The sequence below is a fragment of the Heptranchias perlo genome, chromosome 4, assembly GCF_035084215.1.
Source record: "Heptranchias perlo isolate sHepPer1 chromosome 4, sHepPer1.hap1, whole genome shotgun sequence".
Classification (NCBI taxonomy): domain Eukaryota; kingdom Metazoa; phylum Chordata; class Chondrichthyes; order Hexanchiformes; family Hexanchidae; genus Heptranchias; species Heptranchias perlo.
In genome coordinates, this window is record NC_090328.1 from 2,273,729 (window position 1) to 2,291,680 (window position 17,952).

At 57.2% G+C, this 17,952-nt stretch overlaps 1 protein-coding gene across 1 annotated transcript in view; it reads right to left on the minus strand.

The window, feature by feature from the left end:
- The window catches only part of LOC137320683 (complement component C7-like), a 74,378-nt gene that overhangs the window by 25,564 nt on the left and 30,862 nt on the right, over window positions 1-17,952 (minus strand). The window contains exons 4-8 of the mRNA XM_067982362.1: window positions 14,107-14,248; window positions 13,277-13,418; window positions 12,404-12,542; window positions 8,493-8,651; window positions 4,022-4,265 (exon numbers count right to left, since the gene is read on the minus strand). Coding sequence (XP_067838463.1) covers window positions 4,022-4,265; window positions 8,493-8,651; window positions 12,404-12,542; window positions 13,277-13,418; window positions 14,107-14,248 — 826 coding nt within the window. The remainder of the gene's footprint in view (window positions 1-4,021; window positions 4,266-8,492; window positions 8,652-12,403; window positions 12,543-13,276; window positions 13,419-14,106; window positions 14,249-17,952) is intronic.

Below are 17,952 nucleotides of genomic sequence, written 5' to 3' on the forward strand. Positions count from 1 at the left end.
TGCTCAGGTGGGCAGTGTGACAGGTGGGCGATGAGACAGGTGGGCAGTGTGACAGGTAGGCAATGTGTGCACACGTGGGCAGTGAGACAGGTGGGCGATGAGACAGGTGGGCAGTGTGACAGGTGGGCAATGTGTGCACAGGTGGGTAGTGAGACAGGTGGACAATGAGACAGGTGGGCAGTGTGTGCTCAGGTGGGCAGTGTGACAGGTGGGCAATGTGTGCACAGGTGGGTAGTGAGACAGGTGGACGATGAGACAGGTGGGCAGTGTGTGCTCAGGTGGGCAGTGTGACAGGTGGGCAATGTGTGCACAGGTGGGCAGTGTGACAGGGGGGCAGTGAGACAGGTGGGCAATGTGTGCACAGGTGGGCAGTGTGACAGGTGGGCAGTGTGTGCTCAGGTGGGCCGTGTGACAGGTGGGCGATGAGACAGGTGGGCAGTGTGACAGGTGGGCAATGTGTGCACAGGTGGGTAGTGAGACAGGTGGGCAGTGTGTGCTCAGGTGGGCAGTGTGACAGGTGGGCAATGTGTGCACAGGTGGGCAGTGTGACAGGGGGGCAGTGTGACAGGTGGGCAGTGTGTGCTCAGGTGGGCAGTGTGACAGGTGGGCGGTGGACGGGTGGGCGATGAGACAGGTGGGCAGTGTGACAGGTGGGCAGTGTGACAGGTGGGCAATGTGTGCACAGGTGGGCAGTGAGACAGGTGGGCGATGAGACAGGTGGGCAGTGTGACAGGTGGGCAATGTGTGCACAGGTGGGCAGTGTGACAGGGGGGCAGTGAGACAGGTGGGCAGTGTGTGCTCAGGTGGGCGGCGTGACAGGTGGGTGGTGTGACAGGTGGGCGATGAGACAGGTGGGCAGTGTGACAGGTGGGCAATGTGTGCACAGGTGGGCAGTGAGACAGGTGGGCGATGAGACAGGTGGGCAGTGTGTGCTCAGGTGGGCAGTGTGACAGGTGGGCGATGAGACAGGTGGGCAGTGTGACAGGTAGGCAATGTGTGCACAGGTGGGTAGTGAGACAGGTGGACAATGAGACAGGTGGGCGGTGTGTGCTCAGGTGGGCAGTGTGACAGGTGGGCAATGTGTGCACAGGTGGGTAGTGAGACAGGTGGACGATGAGACAGGTGGGCAGTGTGTGCTCAGGTGGGCAGTGTGACAGGTGGGCAATGTGTGCACAGGTGGGCAGTGTGACAGGGGGGCAGTGAGACAGGTGGGCAATGTGTGCACAGGTGGGCAGTGTGACAGGTGGGCAGTGTGTGCTCAGGTGGGCCGTGTGACAGGTGGGCGGTGTGACAGGTGGGCGATGAGACAGGTGGGCAGTGTGACAGGTGGGCAATGTGTGCACAGGTGAGCAGTGAGACAGGTGGGCGATGAGACAGGTGGGCAATGTGTGCTCAGGTGGGCAGTGAGACAGGTGGGCAGTGTGTGCTCAGGTGGGCGGTGTGATAGGTGGGTGGTGTGACAGGTGGGCGATGAGACAAGTGGGCAGTGTGTCAGGTGGGCAATGTGTGCACAGGTGGGCAGTGAGACAGGTGGGCGATGAGACAGGTGGGCAGTGTGTGCTCAGGTGGGCAGTGTGACAGGTGGGCAATGTGTGCACAGGTGGGCAGTGTGACAGGGGGGCAGTGAGACAGGTGGGCAATGTGTGCACAGGTGGGCAGTGTGACAGGTGGGCGATGAGACAGGTGGGCGGCGAGACAGGTGGGCAGTGAGACAGTTGGGCAGTGTGTGCTCAGGTGGGCAGTGTGTGCACAGGTGGGCAGTGAGACAGGTGGGCAATGTGTGCACAGGTGGGCAGTGTGACAGGTGGGCGATGAGACAGGTGGGCGGTGAGACAGTTGGGCGGTGAGACAGGTGGGCAGTGTGTGCTCAGGTGGGCAGTGTGACAGGTGGGCAGTGTTTGCTCAGGTGGGCAGTGTGACAGGTGGGCAGTGAGACAGGTGGGCAGTGAGACAGGTGGGCAGTGTGTGCACAGGTGGGCAGTGTGACAGTTGGGCGGTGAGACAGTTGGGCAGTGAGACAGGTGGGCAGTGTGTGCTCAGGTGGGCAGTGTGACAGGTGGGCAGTGTGACAGGTGGGCAGTGTGACAGGTGGGCAGTGTTTGCTCAGGTGGGCAGTGTGACAGGTGGGCAGTGAGACAGGTGGGCAGTGAGACAGGTGGGCAGTGTGTGCACAGGTGGGCAGTGTGACAGTTGGGCGGTGAGACAGTTGGGCAGTGAGACAGGTGGGCAGTGAGACAGTTGGGCGGTGAGACAGTTGGGCGGTGAGACAGTTGGGCAGTGAGACAGGTGGGCAGTGTGTGCTCAGGTGGGCAGTGTGACAGGTGGGCAGTGTGTGACAGGTGGGCAGTGTGTGACAGGTGGGCAGTGAGACAGGTGGGCAGTGAGACAGGTGGGCAGTGTGTGACAGGTGGGCAGTGAGACAGGTGGGCAGTGAGACAGGTGGGCAGTGAGACAGGTGGGCAGTGTGTGCTCAGGTGAATGTTTACATATATAGGTGACTGGGTTAGTAAAGAACCATCATCTGTCCCATCGCAGGCACCACCCCCCAACACAGAAATCCACAGATTGTTGTTGGGTGAGTGGATCAAGGGATACGGAGCAAAGGCGGGTTAGTGGAGTTGAGGTACAGATCAGCCATGATCTAATTGAATTGCGGAACAGGCTTGAGGGGCTGAATGGCCTCCTCCTGTTCCTATGTTGATAGGCCAGCCGCTTGCTCAGACTGAGGCGACACCCGGGGGCAAGGGGAAGGTCAGAGTTCAGGCCAGGGGCAAAGGGAAGGTCAGAGCTCAGGCCCGGGGAAGGTCAGAGTTTAGGCCCGGGGCAGGGCGACGGTCAGAGGTCAGGCTGGAGGCAGGGGAAGGTCAGACTCATGCCAGGCCCGCGCCAGGGGGAGGGTCAGACTGAGAGAGAAACCCAGAGAAGGAGCAGAAACAGGGTGTCAGCCTCGGCTCAGTGGTAGCACTCTCGCCTCTGAGTCAGCAGGTCGTGGGTATGAGCCCCACACCAGAGCACGTAATCCAGGCCGACACCCCCAGCACAGTGCTGAGGGAGTGCTGCACTGTCGGAGGGTCAGTACTGAGGGAGCGCCGCACTGTCGGAGGGTCAGTACTGAGGGAGCGTTGCACTGTCGGAGGGTCAGTACTGAGGGAGTGCTGCACTGTCGGAGGGTCAGTACTGAGGGAGTGCTGCACTGTCGGAGGGTCAGTACTGAGGGAGTGCAGCACTGTCGGAGGGTCAGTACTGAGGGAGCGCTGCACTGTCGGAGGGTCAGTACTGAGGGAGGGCTGCACTGTCGGAGGGTCAGTACTGAGGGAGCGCTGCACTGTCGGAGGGTCAGTACTGAGGGAGTGCTGCACTGTCGGAGGGTCAGTACTGAGGGAGGGCTGCACTGTCGGAGGGTCAGTACTGAGGGAGGGCTGCACTGTCGGAGGGTCAGTACTGAGGGAGCGCTGCACTGTCGGAGGGTCAGTACTGAGGGAGTGCTGCACTGTCGGAGGGTCAGTACTGAGGGAGCGCTGCACTGTCGGAGGGTCAGTACTGAGGGAGTGCTGCACTGTCGGGGGTGCCGTCTTTTGGATCAGATGTTAAACCGAGGCCCCGTCTGCCCCTCTCAGGTGGACGTAAAAGATCCCACGGCCATTATTTCGAAGAAGAGCAGGCGAGTTCTCCCTGGTGTCCTGGCCAATATTTATCCCTCAAACGTAGAATCTTACAGCGCAGAAGGAGGCCATTCGGCCCATTGTGCCTGTGCCGGCTCTTTGAAAGAGCTATCCAATTAGTCTTGCTCCCCTGCTCATTCCCCATAGCCCTGCAAATTTTTCCAACGTCACTAAAACAGATCATCTGGTCATTATCTCATTGTTGTTTGTGGGATCTTGCTTTGCGCTAATTTTCTGCCGTGTTTCCTATATCGTAACAGTGACCACATTTCAAAAGTACTCCATTGGCTGCAAAGCGGGTTGGGACGTCCTGAGGTTGAGAAAGACACGATAGAAATTCAAGGTCTTTCTTTCACTACCTGCTTTGGTCATTTTGTCCTTGTCCGCCATATACAGCAGGCTGTACCTGCCGCCCAGGGAGCCTTGGCGCAGGTAGTGTGTCCCGTAGTGTTCGATGACCTTCCGGTAGGTGGTGTAGTCGTAGACGGAGGGGAGCTGGAACAGTTCCCGGCGGAAGGAGCTGGGGAGCTGCAGCTTGTCGGGCCGATTGGTGATGAACTGAGCCACCTCCACCTCGTTCTCCACGCTCAGGTACACTTGTTCCTGTGAGAGAGGAGAGCAGGTTTCAACCCATCGGCACAAAACCCTCCCCCTACTCCCCCTCCCTCCCCCGACCGCAGGCCCAGGTCAAAGGTTATTGGTAGGTTTACCCCCTCTACCAGAGGATCACCAGAGCCCTTGGAACCTCCCCCTGCCCCCTCCCCCCACGCTCCCCCCCACCCCCCCCCACCCCGCAACATGAGTCTTCAAGAGCATTGGGGAGGCGGGGGGAGGATCCAAGGGCTCTGGTGATCTTCTGGTGCCTCCTCACTCACTCGTCACCTGTGACCCCAGGAAGTGGGTCGGCAGGCTATTTGACTGTGGGGAGCATCACTGAGAATCCCCCGCACCGTCTCCACTGAGGTCAGTGGTGGGACCCTGAACCCTGACCCCTAACTCCAGATGACAGCACACATTGAACCTGAGAGCTCCCGGTGTGATCCTGAGCTGCGGGGGAGGGGGTAGGGCACACGGAAACATCTAGAATCACAAAAATCTCTCCCTCCCAGTCCTCTTATCCTGTGTAACTCCCTCCCAGCAACAAGCCTGGGCAAATAGAGTGAGCAGGAGAGTGGGATTAGACTGGGTGGGATATTAAAGGGTCCGGGGAGTGAGCGGGAGAGTGGGATTAGACTGGGTGGGATATTAAAGGATCCGGGGAGTGAGCAGGAGAGTGGGATTACACTGGGTGGGATATTAAAGGGTCCGGGGAGTGAGCGGGAGAGTGGGATTAGACTGGGTGGGATATTAAAGGGTCCGGGGAGTGAGCGGGAGAGTGGGATTAGACTGGGTGGGATATTAAAGGGTCCGGGGAGTGAGCGGGAGAGTGGGATTAGACTGGGTGGGATATTAAAGGGTCCGGGGAGTGAGGGGAGAGTGGGATTAGACTGGATGGGATATTAAAGGGTATAGGGAGTGAGGGGAGAGTGGGATTAGACTGGGTGGGATATTAAAGGGTCCGGGGAGTGAGCGGGAGAGTGGGATTAGACTGGGTGGGATATTAAAGGGTCCGGGGAGTGAGGGGAGAGTGGGATTAGACTGGGTGGGATATTAAAGGGTCCGGGGAGTGAGGGGAGAGTGGGATTAGACTGGGTGGGATATTAAAGGGTCCGGGGAGTGAGGGGAGAGTGGGATTAGACTGGGTGGGATATTAAAGGGTCCGGGGAGTGAGCAGGAGAGTGGGATTACACTGGGTGGGATATTAAAGGGTCCGGGGAGTGAGCGGGAGAGTGGGATTAGACTGGGTGGGATATTAAAGGGTCCGGGGAGTGAGCGGGAGAGTGGGATTAGACTCGGTGGGATATTAAAGGGTCCGGGGAGTGAGCGGGAGAGCGGGATTAGACTGGGTGGGATATTAAAGGGCCCGGGGAGTGAGCGGGAGAGTGGGATTCGACTGGGTGGGATATTAAAGGGTCCGGGGAGTGAGCGGGAGAGTGGGATTAGACTGGGTGGGATATTAAAGGGTACGGGGAGTGAGGGAGAGAGTGGGATTAGACTGGGTGGGATATTAAAGGGCCCAGGGAGTGAGCGGGAGAGTGGGATTAGACTGGGTGGGATATTAAAGGGTCCGGAGAGTGAGTGGGAGAGTGGGATTAGACTGGGTGGGATATTAAAGGGTCCGGGGAGTGAGCGGGAGAGTGGGATTACACTGGGTGGGATATTAAAGGGTACGGGGAGTGAGGGAGAGAGTGGGATTAGACTGGGTGGGATATTAAAGGGTCCGGAGAGTGAGTGGGAGAGTGGGATTAGACTGGGTGGGATATTAAAGGGTCCGGGGAGTGAGCGGGAGAGTGGGATTAGACTGGGTGGGATATTAAAGGGTCCGGGGAGTGAGCGGGAGAGTGGGATTAGACTGGGTGGGATATTAAAGGGTCCGGGGAGTGAGCGGGAGAGTGGGATTAGACTGGGTGGGATATTAAAGGGTCCGGGGAGTGAGCGGGAGAGTGGGATTAGACTGGGTGGGATATTAAAGGGTCCGGGGAGTGAGCGGGAGAGTGGGATTAGACTGGGTGGGATATTAAAGGGTCCGGGGAGTGAGCGGGAGAGTGGGATTAGACTGGGTGGGATATTAAAGGGTCCGGGGAGTGAGCGGGAGAGTGGGATTAGACTGGGTGGGATATTAAAGGGTCCGGGGAGTGAGCGGGAGAGTGGGATTAGACTGGGTGGGATATTAAAGGGTCCGGGGAGTGAGCGGGAGAGTGGGATTAGACTGGGTGGGATATTAAAGGGTCCGGGGAGTGAGCGGGAGAGTGGGATTAGACTGGGTGGGATATTAAAGGGTCCGGGGAGTGAGCGGGAGAGTGGGATTAGACTGGGTGGGATATTAAAGGGTCCGGGGAGTGAGCGGGAGAGTGGGATTAGACTGGGTGGGATATTAAAGGGTCCGGGGAGTGAGCGGGAGAGTGGGATTAGACTGGGTGGGATATTAAAGGGTCCGGGGAGTGAGCGGGAGAGTGGGATTAGACTGGGTGGGATATTAAAGGGTCCGGGGAGTGAGCGGGAGAGTGGGATTAGACTGGGTGGGATATTAAAGGGTCCGGGGAGTGAGCGGGAGAGTGGGATTAGACTGGGTGGGATATTAAAGGGTCCGGGGAGTGAGCGGGAGAGCGGGATTAGACTGGGTGGGATATTAAAGGGTCCGGGGAGTGAGCGGGAGAGCGGGATTAGACTGGGTGGGATATTAAAGGGTCCGGGGAGTGAGCGGGAGAGCGGGATTAGACTGGGTGGGATATTAAAGGGTCCGGGGAGTGAGCGGGAGAGTGGGATTAGACTAGGTGGGATATTAAAGGGTCCGGGGAGTGAGCGGGAGAGTGGGCTGTTTCTGTGCTGGAACATTGTGTGAACTGAAAGCAGTGACTGTTGGGAGAAAACCAATTGTTGGAATCGAGGATCTCGGTTAATGTGAGCAGACAGGAACTCACTGTACAAAACTCAACACTTTCACCCGATATTTTCCACACCATCTCGAACACTACCCCTGGGAATCACAAACAACCCAGTCCTCGACATTCCACCGAAATGCTGAGAGTGGGTCAGACCTGGGCCAACAGATTTTTTTTTAAATCACGGGATGTGGGCATCGCTGGCGAGGCCGGCATTTATTGCCCATCCCTAATTGCCCTTGAGAAGGTGGTGGTGAGCCGCCTTCTTGAACCGCTGCAGTCCGTGTGGTGAAGGTTCTCCCACAGTGCTGTTAGGAAGGGAGTTCCAGGATTTTGACCCAGCGACAATGAAGGAACGGCGATATATTTCCAAGTCGGGATGGTGTGTGACTTGGAGGGGAACATGCAGGTGGTGTTGTTCCCATGTACCTGCTGCTCTTGTCCTTCTAGGTGGTAGAGGTCGCGGGTTTGGGAGGTGCTGTCGAAGAAGCCTTGGCGAGTTGCTGCAGTGCATCCTGTGGATGGTACACACTGCAGCCACAGTGCGCCGGTGGTGAAGGGAGTGAATGTTTAGGGTGGTGGATGGGGTGCCAATCAAGTGGGCTGCTTTGTCCTGGATGGTGTCGAGCTTCTTGAGTGTTGTTGGAGCTGCACTCATCCAGGCAAGTGGAGAGTATTCCATCACACTCCTGACTTGTGCCTTATCGATGGTGGAAAGGCTTTGGGGAGTCAGGAGATGAGTCACTTGCCGCAGAATACCCAGCCTCTGACCTGCTCGTGTAGCCACAGTATTTATATGGCTGGTCCAGTTAAGTTTCTGGTCAATGATGACCCCCAGGATGTTGATGGTGGGGGATTCGGCGATGGTAATGCCGTTGAATGTCAAGGGGAGGTGGTTAGACTCTCTCTTGTTGGAGATGGTCATTGCCTGGCACTTGTCTGGTGCGAATGTTACTTGCCACTTATCAGCCCAAGCCTGGATGTTGTCCAGGTCTTGCTGCATGCAGGCTCGGACTGCTTCATTATCTGAGGGGTTGCGAATGGAACTGAACACTGTGCAGTCATCAGCGAACATTCCCATTTCTGACCTTATGATGGAGGGAAGGTCATTGATGAAGCAGCTGAAGATGGTTGGGCCTCAGACACTGCCCTGAGGAACTCCTGCAGCAATGTCCTGGGGCTGAGACGATTGGCCTCCAACAACCACTACCATCTTCCTTTGTGCTAGATATGACTCCAGCCACTGGAGAGTTTTCCCCCTGATTCCCATTGACTTCAATTTTACAAGGGCTCCTTGGTGCCACACTCGGTCAAATGCTGCCTTGATATCAAGGTGTGTTGCTCATACCTTTGATTTCTGATTGTTTTGACTGTTAAAGTTACTACCACCCCGATCATAACTGGAAAAGACTCCCTGGCCAGATGCAGCATAGCTCCCCGAGGTTTCTCTGTAGTACGTCCAGCTGCTCTCGTACATTTGGAACTTGAAATCATTCTTTGCTCGCACCTGGAACAAAATGACCGGAGATTAAACCAATACAAACACAGAGCAACAGAGATTACGAGGGAGTAACACGGAGAGTAACATGGAATGGGAGGGAGTTACATGGAGAGTAACAGGGACTGGGAGGGAGTCACATGGGGAATAACAGGGACTGGGAGGGAGTTATATGGGGAGTAACAGGGACTGGGAGGGAGTTACATGGGGAGTAACAAGGAGACTGGGAGGGAGTTACATGGGGAGTAACAGGGACTGGGAGGGAGTTACAGGAAGAGAAACAGGGACTGGGAGGGAGTTACATGGAGAGTAACAGGGACTGGGAGGGAGTTACATGGAGAGTAACAGGGACTGGAGTGAGTTACATGGAGAGTAATAGGGACTGGGAGGGAGTAACATGGAGAGTAACAGGGACTGGGAGTGAGTTACATGGAGAGTAACAGGGACTGGGAGGGAGTTACATGGAGAATAACAGGGACTGGGAGGGAGTTACATGGAGAGTAACAGGGACTGGGAGGGAGTTACATGGAGAATAACAGGGACTGGGAGGGAGTTACATGGAGAATAACAGGGACTGGGAGGGAGTTACATGGAGAATAACAGGGACTGGGAGGGAGTTACATGGAGAATAACAGGGACTGGGAGGGAGTTACATGGAGAGTAACAGGGACTGGGAGGGAGTTACATGGAGAATAACAGGGACTGGGAGGGAGTTACATGGAGAATAACAGGGACTGGGAGGGAGTTACATGGAGAGTAACAGGGACTGGGAGGGAGTTACATGGAGAATAACAGGGACTGGGAGGGAGTTACATGGAGAGTAACAGGGACTGGGAGGGAGTTACATGGAGAATAACAAGGACTGGGAGGGAGTTACATGGAGAATAACAGGGACTGGGAGGGAGTTACATGGAGAGTAACAGGGACTGGGAGGGAGTTACATGGAGAATAACAGGGACTGGGAGGGAGTTACATGGAGAGTAACAGGGACTGGGAGGGAGTTACATGGAGAATAACAGGGACTGGGAGGGGGTTACATGGAGAATAACAGGGACTGGGACGGAGTTACATGGAGAGTAACAGGGACTGGGAGGGAGTTACATGGAGAATAACAGGGACTGGGAGGGAGTTACATGGAGAATAACAGGGACTGGGAGGGAGTTACATGGAGAATAACAGGGACTGGGACGGAGTTACATGGAGAATAACAGGGACTGGGAGGGAGTTACATGGAGAATAACAGGGACTGGGAGGGAGGCTTTGGGCATCAATGGAACAATTGAAGTGTCCCCTCCCCCTCCCTGATTTTGCCCAGTTCTCAGGCGAGAAACGGGCAAGCCGACAATTGAAAGTCACCCCGAGAGCAACGAGGCAGGAATTGAACCCACAAGGCATGAGGAGAGGGTCGGAGAGGATTCGAGAGAGGAAAGTTCAAGGGAACACTGACCAAAGAACTATCGTCGTGGTGATAATTTAAAGATAGATGTTGCAACGTTGAGATAAGTTGGAGGCTTGAGCTGGGACGAGTATTATCTGGGACGTTTTGCACTGACAACGAGGGGGCCCCCTGACGGGAGCAAGCATTGTGCAGCAATTGCACTTCTGGGTCTCCTCATATATTGTTTGTTATATCAAAGGGAAATGTTTCAGAGAGTCTGAAATTAAAGCAGCCATTACGTTACCACACCAACTTGAGTGTTTATCAGGGCAGCATTTTCCACCAGGTGTCAGCGTGGCTCAGTGGCAGCACGCTCATCTCTGATTCAAGTCCCACTCCAGAGACTTGAGCACATAATGCAGGCTGACACTCCAGGGCAATACTGAGGGAGCACTGCACTGTCGGAGGGTCAGTACTGAGGGAGCACTGCACTGTCGGAGGGTCAGTACTGAGGGAACGCTGCACTGTCAGAGGGTCAGTGCTGAGGGAGCGCTGCACTGTCGGAGGGTCAGTACTGAGGGAGGGCTGCACTGTCGGAGGGTCAGTACCGAGGGAGCGCTGCACTGTCGGAGGGTCAGTACTGAGGGAGCGCTGCACTGTCGGAGGGTCAGTACTGAGGGAGGGCTGCACTGTCGGAGGGTCAGTACCGAGGGAGCGCTGCACTGTCGGAGGGTCAGTACTGAGGGAGCGCTGCACTGTCGGAGGGTCAGTACTGAGGGAGCGCTGCACTGTCGGAGGGTCAGTACTGAGGGAGCGCTGCACTGTTGGAGGGTCAGTGCTGAGGGAGCGCTGCACTGTCGGAGGGTCAGTGCTGAGGGAGCGCTGCACTGTCGGAGGGTCAGCACTGAGGGAGCACTGCACTGTCGGAGGGTCAGTACTGAGGGAGCGCTGCACTGTCGGAGGGTCAGTGCTGAGGGAGCGCTGCACTGTCGGAGGGTCAGCACTGAGGGAGCGCTGCACTGTCGGAGGGTCAGTACTGAGGGAGTGCTGCACTGTCGGAGGGTCAGTACTGAGGGAGTGCTGCAGTGTCGGAGGGTCAGTACTGAGGGAGTGCAGCACTGTCGGAGGGTCAGTACTGAGGGAGGGCTGCACTGTTGGAGGGTCAGTACTGAGGGAGCACTGCACTGTTGGAGGGTCAGTACTGAGGGAGTGCTGCACTGTCGGAGGGTCAGTACTGAGGGAGGGCTGCACTGTCGGAGGGTCAGTACTGAGGGAGCGCTGCACTGTCAGAGGGTCAGTACTGAGGGAGCGCTGCACTGTTGGAGGGTCAGTACTGAGGGAGCACTACACTGTCGGAGGGTCAGTACTGAGGGAGGGCTGCACTGTTGGAGGGTCAGTACTGAGGGAGTGCTGCACTGTCGGAGGGTCAGTACTGAGGGAGTGCTGCACTGTTGGAGGGTCAGTACTGAGGGAGTGCTGCACTGTTGGAGGGTCAGTACTGAGGGAGCGCTGCACTGTCGGAGGGTCAGTACTGAGGGAGCGCTGCACTGTTGGAGGGTCAGTACTGAGGGAGCACTGCACTGTCGGAGGGTCAGTACTGAGGGAGTGCTGCACTGTTGGAGGGTCAGTACTGAGGGAGCGCTGCACTGTCGGAGGGTCAGTACTGAGGGAGCACTGCACTGTCGGAGGGTCAGTACTGAGGGAGCGCTGCACTGTCGGAGGGTCAGTACTGAGGGAGCGCTGCACTGTCGGAGGGTCAGTACTGAGGGAGCGCTGCACTGTCGGAGGGTCAGTACTGAGGGAGCGCTGCACTGTCGGAGGGTCAGTACTGAGGGAGTGCTGCACTGTCGGAGGGTCAGTACTGAGGGAGCACTGCACTGTCGGAGGGTCAGTACTGAGGGAGCGCTGCACTGTCGGAGGGTCAGTACTGAGGGAGCACTGCACTGTCGGAGGGTCAGTACTGAGGGAGCACTGCACTGTCGGAGGGTCAGTACTGAGGGAGCGCTGCACTGTCGGAGGGGCTGTCTTTCAGATGAGATGTTAAACCAAGGCCCCGTCTGCCCTCTCCGGTGAAAGTAAAAGATCCCATGGCCACTACTTTGAGGAAGAGCAGTGGAATTCTCCCCGGTGCCCTGACCAATATTTATTCCTCAACCAACATCACTGAACCGGATTATCTGGTCATTATCACATTACTGTTTGTGGGATCTTGCTGTGTGCAAATTGGCTGCTATGTTTCCTGCATTACAACAGTGACCACACTTCAAAAGAACGTCATTGGCTGTAAAACGCTTTGGGACGTCCTGTGGTTGTGAAAGGCATTATAGAAATGCAAGTTTGTTCTTTCCTTTTCTTTTAAATAAGCCCTGTGCTCTATCCTTACTTGGAAGGTGTACTGTAGAGCGCTTTCTGGCAGGCGGAAGTATTCTTGGTTATCTCCGCTGAAAACTTTCCGGCAGGTTCCTCCAAAAAATTTTGTATTGATTACAGGTCCTCGAAATTCTCCTTTAATAATATCATATCTTAAAGATAAGAAATAACAATACCAGGATGAGAGAGCAGGGAATGGGAATAATCACTAGGCCCATCAAACTCACTCCCCCCACTGCCCACGAAGGCTCTCCCCTATCATGGACTCTCCCCACCCATTTAATCTCCTCCCACAGCCCATCTACACTCTCCCCTATCATGGACTCTCCCCACCCATTTAATCTCCTCTCACAGCCCATGTACACTCTCCCCTATCACAGACTCTCCCCACCCATTTAATCTCCTCCCACAGCCCATCTACACTCTCCCCTATCATGGACTCTCCCCACCCATTTAATCTCCTCCCACAGCCCATGTACACTCTCCCCTATCATGGACTCTACTCACCCATTTAATCTCCTCTCACAGCCCATGTACACTCTCCCCTATCATGGACTCTCCCCACCCATTTAATCTCCTCCCACACCCCATGTACACTCTCCCCTATCATAGACTCTACCCCCCCATTTAATCTCCTCCCACAGCCCATGTACACTCTCCCCTATCATGGACTCTCCCAACCCATTTAATCTCCTCCCACAGCCCATGTACACTCTCCCCTATCATGGACTCTCCCAACCCATTTAATCTCCTCCCACAGCCCATGTACACTCTCCCCTATCATGGACTCGACCCACCCATTTAATCTCCTCCCACAGCCCATGTACACTCTCCCCTCGGAGACTGATCACTGTCGACATTAACCCAGAATGCGTGTCACCCTCACCCATTGCCAGTTAGTTCAGCCTGTGGCGGGATTTTATCAATGTCACACGACATCTTCCGATTCTCGCAGTTGGACTCGTCTGTTCCATCTCCCTCACAGTCCTCGTCTCCATTGCACACGAGTGTCTGACTGACACACTGGCCTGAGACAGAAAAAAACTCAAAAGTTACAGCCTGACTTAGGACCAAACCTTGGGTTGTGGGCAACAAACAAAGACCTGGTGCCAAAGCTCCCTCTACACTGTCCCATCAAACACTCCCAGGGCAGGTACAGCACGGGTTAGATACAGAGTAAAGCTCCCTCTACACTGTCCCATCAAACACTCCCAGGGCAGGTACAGCACGGGTTAGATATAGAGTAAAGCTCCCTCTACACTGTCCCATCAAACACTCCCAGGGCAGGTACAGGGTTAGATACAGAGTAAAGCTCCCTCTACACTGTCCCATCAAACACTCCCAGGGCAGGTACAGCACGGGTTAGATACAGAGTAAAGCTCCCACTGCCCCAGTAATCTCCTTCATTCCAGAATGCCCCCATGGGATCGAAGTGACCTATCCATTTCCCACTTTGCCCATTCCGTGGCCTCTCTGAGTGAGGTGGTATATTTGTGCCACATTGTTGTGATCCGGTGCCCGAGGCTGACAGCCAGCAGGACTCGGGCTGACCGTGCCCCCAAATGCATGGTGGAGCCTTACAATTCACCACCAGAGGGCACCTTCATCACCTCCTGTGGGGCCTCTTACACACTGCCGGCCCGAGGGTTGGCGCACACCGGCCTGTCCCACTACACCATCCCAAACCGCATCAACCAGGGGAAGGGATTACACAACCTGAAGCACATCGGAATTGTTCAGCACATCCCTCGTCCACTGGACAGCCTCTGGTGGAGGCACATGCTCTCAGTTCAAATGTGGGGCCACTGCACTCGTGACCTCCGAACTGAGCATAGACCGCCACTGATCTCCAGCGAGTCTGTAACAAAACAAAGGATTAGTGTGAGAGAGCGGGCTCGAGAACACCCATCACCGGGAATCATCTGGGAACCGGCCCAAACCCGCCCCATCACCGGGAATCATCTGGTAACCGGCCCAAACCCGCCCCATCACCGGGAATCGTCCAGTAACCGGCCCAAACCCGCCCCATCACCGGGAATCAACTGGTAACCGGCCCAAACCCGCCCCATCACCGGGAATCGTCCGGTAACCGGCCCAAACCCGCCCCATCACCGGGAATCAACTGGTAACCGGCCCAAACCCGCCCCATCACCGGGAATCATCTGGTAACCGGCCCAAACCCGCCCCATCACCGGGAATCATCCGGTAACCGGCCCAAACCCGCCCCATCACCGGGAATCATCTGGGAACCGGCCCAAACCCGCCCCATCACCGGGAATCGTCCGGTAACCGGCCCAAACCCGCCCCATCACCGGGAATCATCTGGTAACCGGCCCAAACCCGCCCCATCACCGGGAATCATCCGGTAACCGGCCCAAACCCGCCCCATCACCGGGAATCATCTGGGAACCGGCCCAAACCCGCCCCATCACCGGGAATCGTCCGGTAACCGGCCCAAACCCGCCCCATCACCGGGAATCATCCGGTAACCGGCCCAAACCCGCCCCATCACCAGGAATCGTCCAGTAACCGGCCCAAACCCGCCCCATCATCAGGAATCGTCCGGTAACCGGCCCAAACCCGCCCCATCACCGGGAATCAACTGGTAACCGGCCCAAACCCGCCCCATCACCGGGAATCATCTGGTAACCGGCCCAAACCCGCCCCATCACCGGGAATGATCCGGTAACCGGCCCAAACCCGCCCCATCACCGGGAATCATCTGGGAACCGGCCCAAACCCGCCCCATCACCGGGAATCGTCCGGTAACCGGCCCAAACCCGCCCCATCACCGGGAATCGTCCGGTAACCGGCCCAAACCTGCCCCATCACCGGGAATCGTCCGGTAACCGGCCCAAACCCGCCCCATCACCGGGAATCGTCCGGTAACCGGCCCAAACCCGCCCCATCATCGGGAAACATCCGGTAACCGGCCCAAACCCACCCCATCACCAGGAATCATCTGGGAACCAGCCCAAACCCGCCCCATCACCGGGAATCATCTGGGAACCGGCCCAAACCCGCCCCATCACCGGGAATCGTCCAGTAACCGGCCCAAACCCGCCCCATCACCGGGAAACATCCGGTAACCGGCCCAAACCCACCCCATCACCAGGAATCATCTGGGAACCAGCCCAAACCCGCCCCATCACCGGGAATCATCTGGGAACCGGCCCAAACCTGCCCCATCACCGGGAATCGTCCTGTAACCGGCCCAAATCCGCCCCATCACCGGGAATCGTCCAGTAACCGGCCCAAACCTGCCCCATCACCGGGAATCATCCGGTATCCAATACACCCCGCCCCATCACCGGGAATCGTGCAGTAACCGGCCCAAACCCGCCCCATCACCGGGAATCGTCCAGTAACCAGCCCAAACCCGCCCCATCACCGGGAATCGTCCAGTAACCGGCCCAAACCCGCCCCATCACCGGGAATCATCTGGGAACCAGCCCAAACCCGCCCCATCACCGGGAATCATCTGGGAACCGGCCCAAACCCGCCCCATCACCGGGAATCATCTGGAAACCAGCCCAAACCCGCCCCATCACCGGGAATCATCCAGTAACCAGCCCAAACCCGCCCCATCACCGGGAATCATCCAGTAACCAGCCCAAACCCGCCCCATCACCGGGAATCGTCCAGTAACCGGCCCAAACCCGCCCCATCACCGGGAATCGTCCGGTAACCAGCTCAAACCCGCCCCACCACCGTGAATCGTCCAGTAACCAACCCAAACCCGCCCCATCACCGGGAATCGTCCGGTAACCAGCTCAAACCCGCCCCACCACCTTGAATCGTCCAGTAACCAACCCAAACCCGCCCCACCACCGTGAATCGTCCGGTATCCATCCCAAACCCGCCCCATCACCGGGAATCGTCCGGTATCCAACCCAAACCACCGGGAATCGTCCGGTAACCAGCCCAAACCTGCCCCATCACCGGGAATCGTCCGGTAACCAACCCAAACCTGCCCCACCACCGGGAATCATCCGGTATCCAACCCAAACCCGCCCCATCACCGGGAATCGTCCGGTAACCAACCCAAACCTGCCCCACCACCGGGAATCATCCGGTATCCAACCCAAACCCGCCCCATCACCGGGAATCATCCGGTATCCAACACACCCCGCCCCACCACCGGGAATCGTCCAGTAACCAACCCAAACCCGCCCCATCACCGGGAATCGTCCAGTAACCAACCCAAACCCACCCCATCACCGGGAATCGTCCGGTAACCAACCCACACCCACCCCATCACCGGGAATCGCCCGGTAACCAACCCAAACCCACCCCATCACCGGGAATCGCCCGGTAACCAACCCAAACCCACCCCATCACCAGGAATCGTCCGGTAACCGGCCCAAACCCACCCCATCACCAGGAATCGTCCGGTAACCAACCCAAACCCACCCCATCACCAGGAATCATCCGGTAACCAACCCAAACCCGCCCCATCACCGGGAATCGTCCGGTAACCAACCCAAACCCGCCCCATCACCGGGAATCGTCCGGTAACCAACCCAAACCCGCCCCATCACCGGGAATCGTCCAGTAACCAAACCGCCCCATCACCGGGAATCGTCCGGTAACTGGCCCAAACCCGCCCCATCACCGGGAATCGTCCAGTAACCAAACCGCCCCATCACCGGGAATCGTCCGGTAACTGGCCCAAACCCGCCCCATCACCGGGAATCGTCCGGTAACCAAACCGCCCCACCACCGGGAATCGTCCGTTAACCGGCCCAAACCTGCCCCATCACCGGGAATCGTCTGGTAACCAAACCGCCCTATCACCGGGAATCGTCCGTTAACCGGCCCAAACCCGCCCCATCACCGGGAATCGTCCGGTAACCAAACCGCCCTATCACCGGGAATCGTCCGTTAACCGGCCCAAACCCACCCCATCACCAGGAATCGTCCGTTAACCGACCCAAACCCACCCCATCACCGGGAATCGTCCGGTAACCAAACCGCCCCATCACCGGGAATCGTCTGGTAACCAACCCAAACCCGCCCCATCACCGGGAATCGTCCGGTAACCAACCCAAACCCGCCCCATCACCGGGAATCGTCTGGTAACCAACCCAAACCCGCCCCATCACCGGGAATCGTCCGGTATCCAACCCAAACCCGCCCCATCACCGGGAATCGTCTGGTAACCAACCCAAACCCGCCCCATCACCGGGAATCGTCCGGTAACCAACCCAAACCTGCCCCACCACCGGGAATCATCCGGTATCCAACCCAAACCCGCCCCATCACCGGGAATCATCCGGTATCCAACACACCCCGCCCCACCACCGGGAATCGTCCAGTAACCAACCCAAACCCGCCCCATCACCGGGAATCGTCCGGTAACCAACCCAAACCCACCCCATCACCGGGAATCGTCCAGTAACCAACCTAAACCCACCCCATCACCGGGAATCGCCCGGTAACCAACCCAAACCCACCCCATCACCGGGAATCGCCCGGTAACCAACCCAAACCCACCCCATCACCAGGAATCGTCCGGTAACCGGCCCAAACCCACCCCATCACCGGGAATCGTCCGGTAAC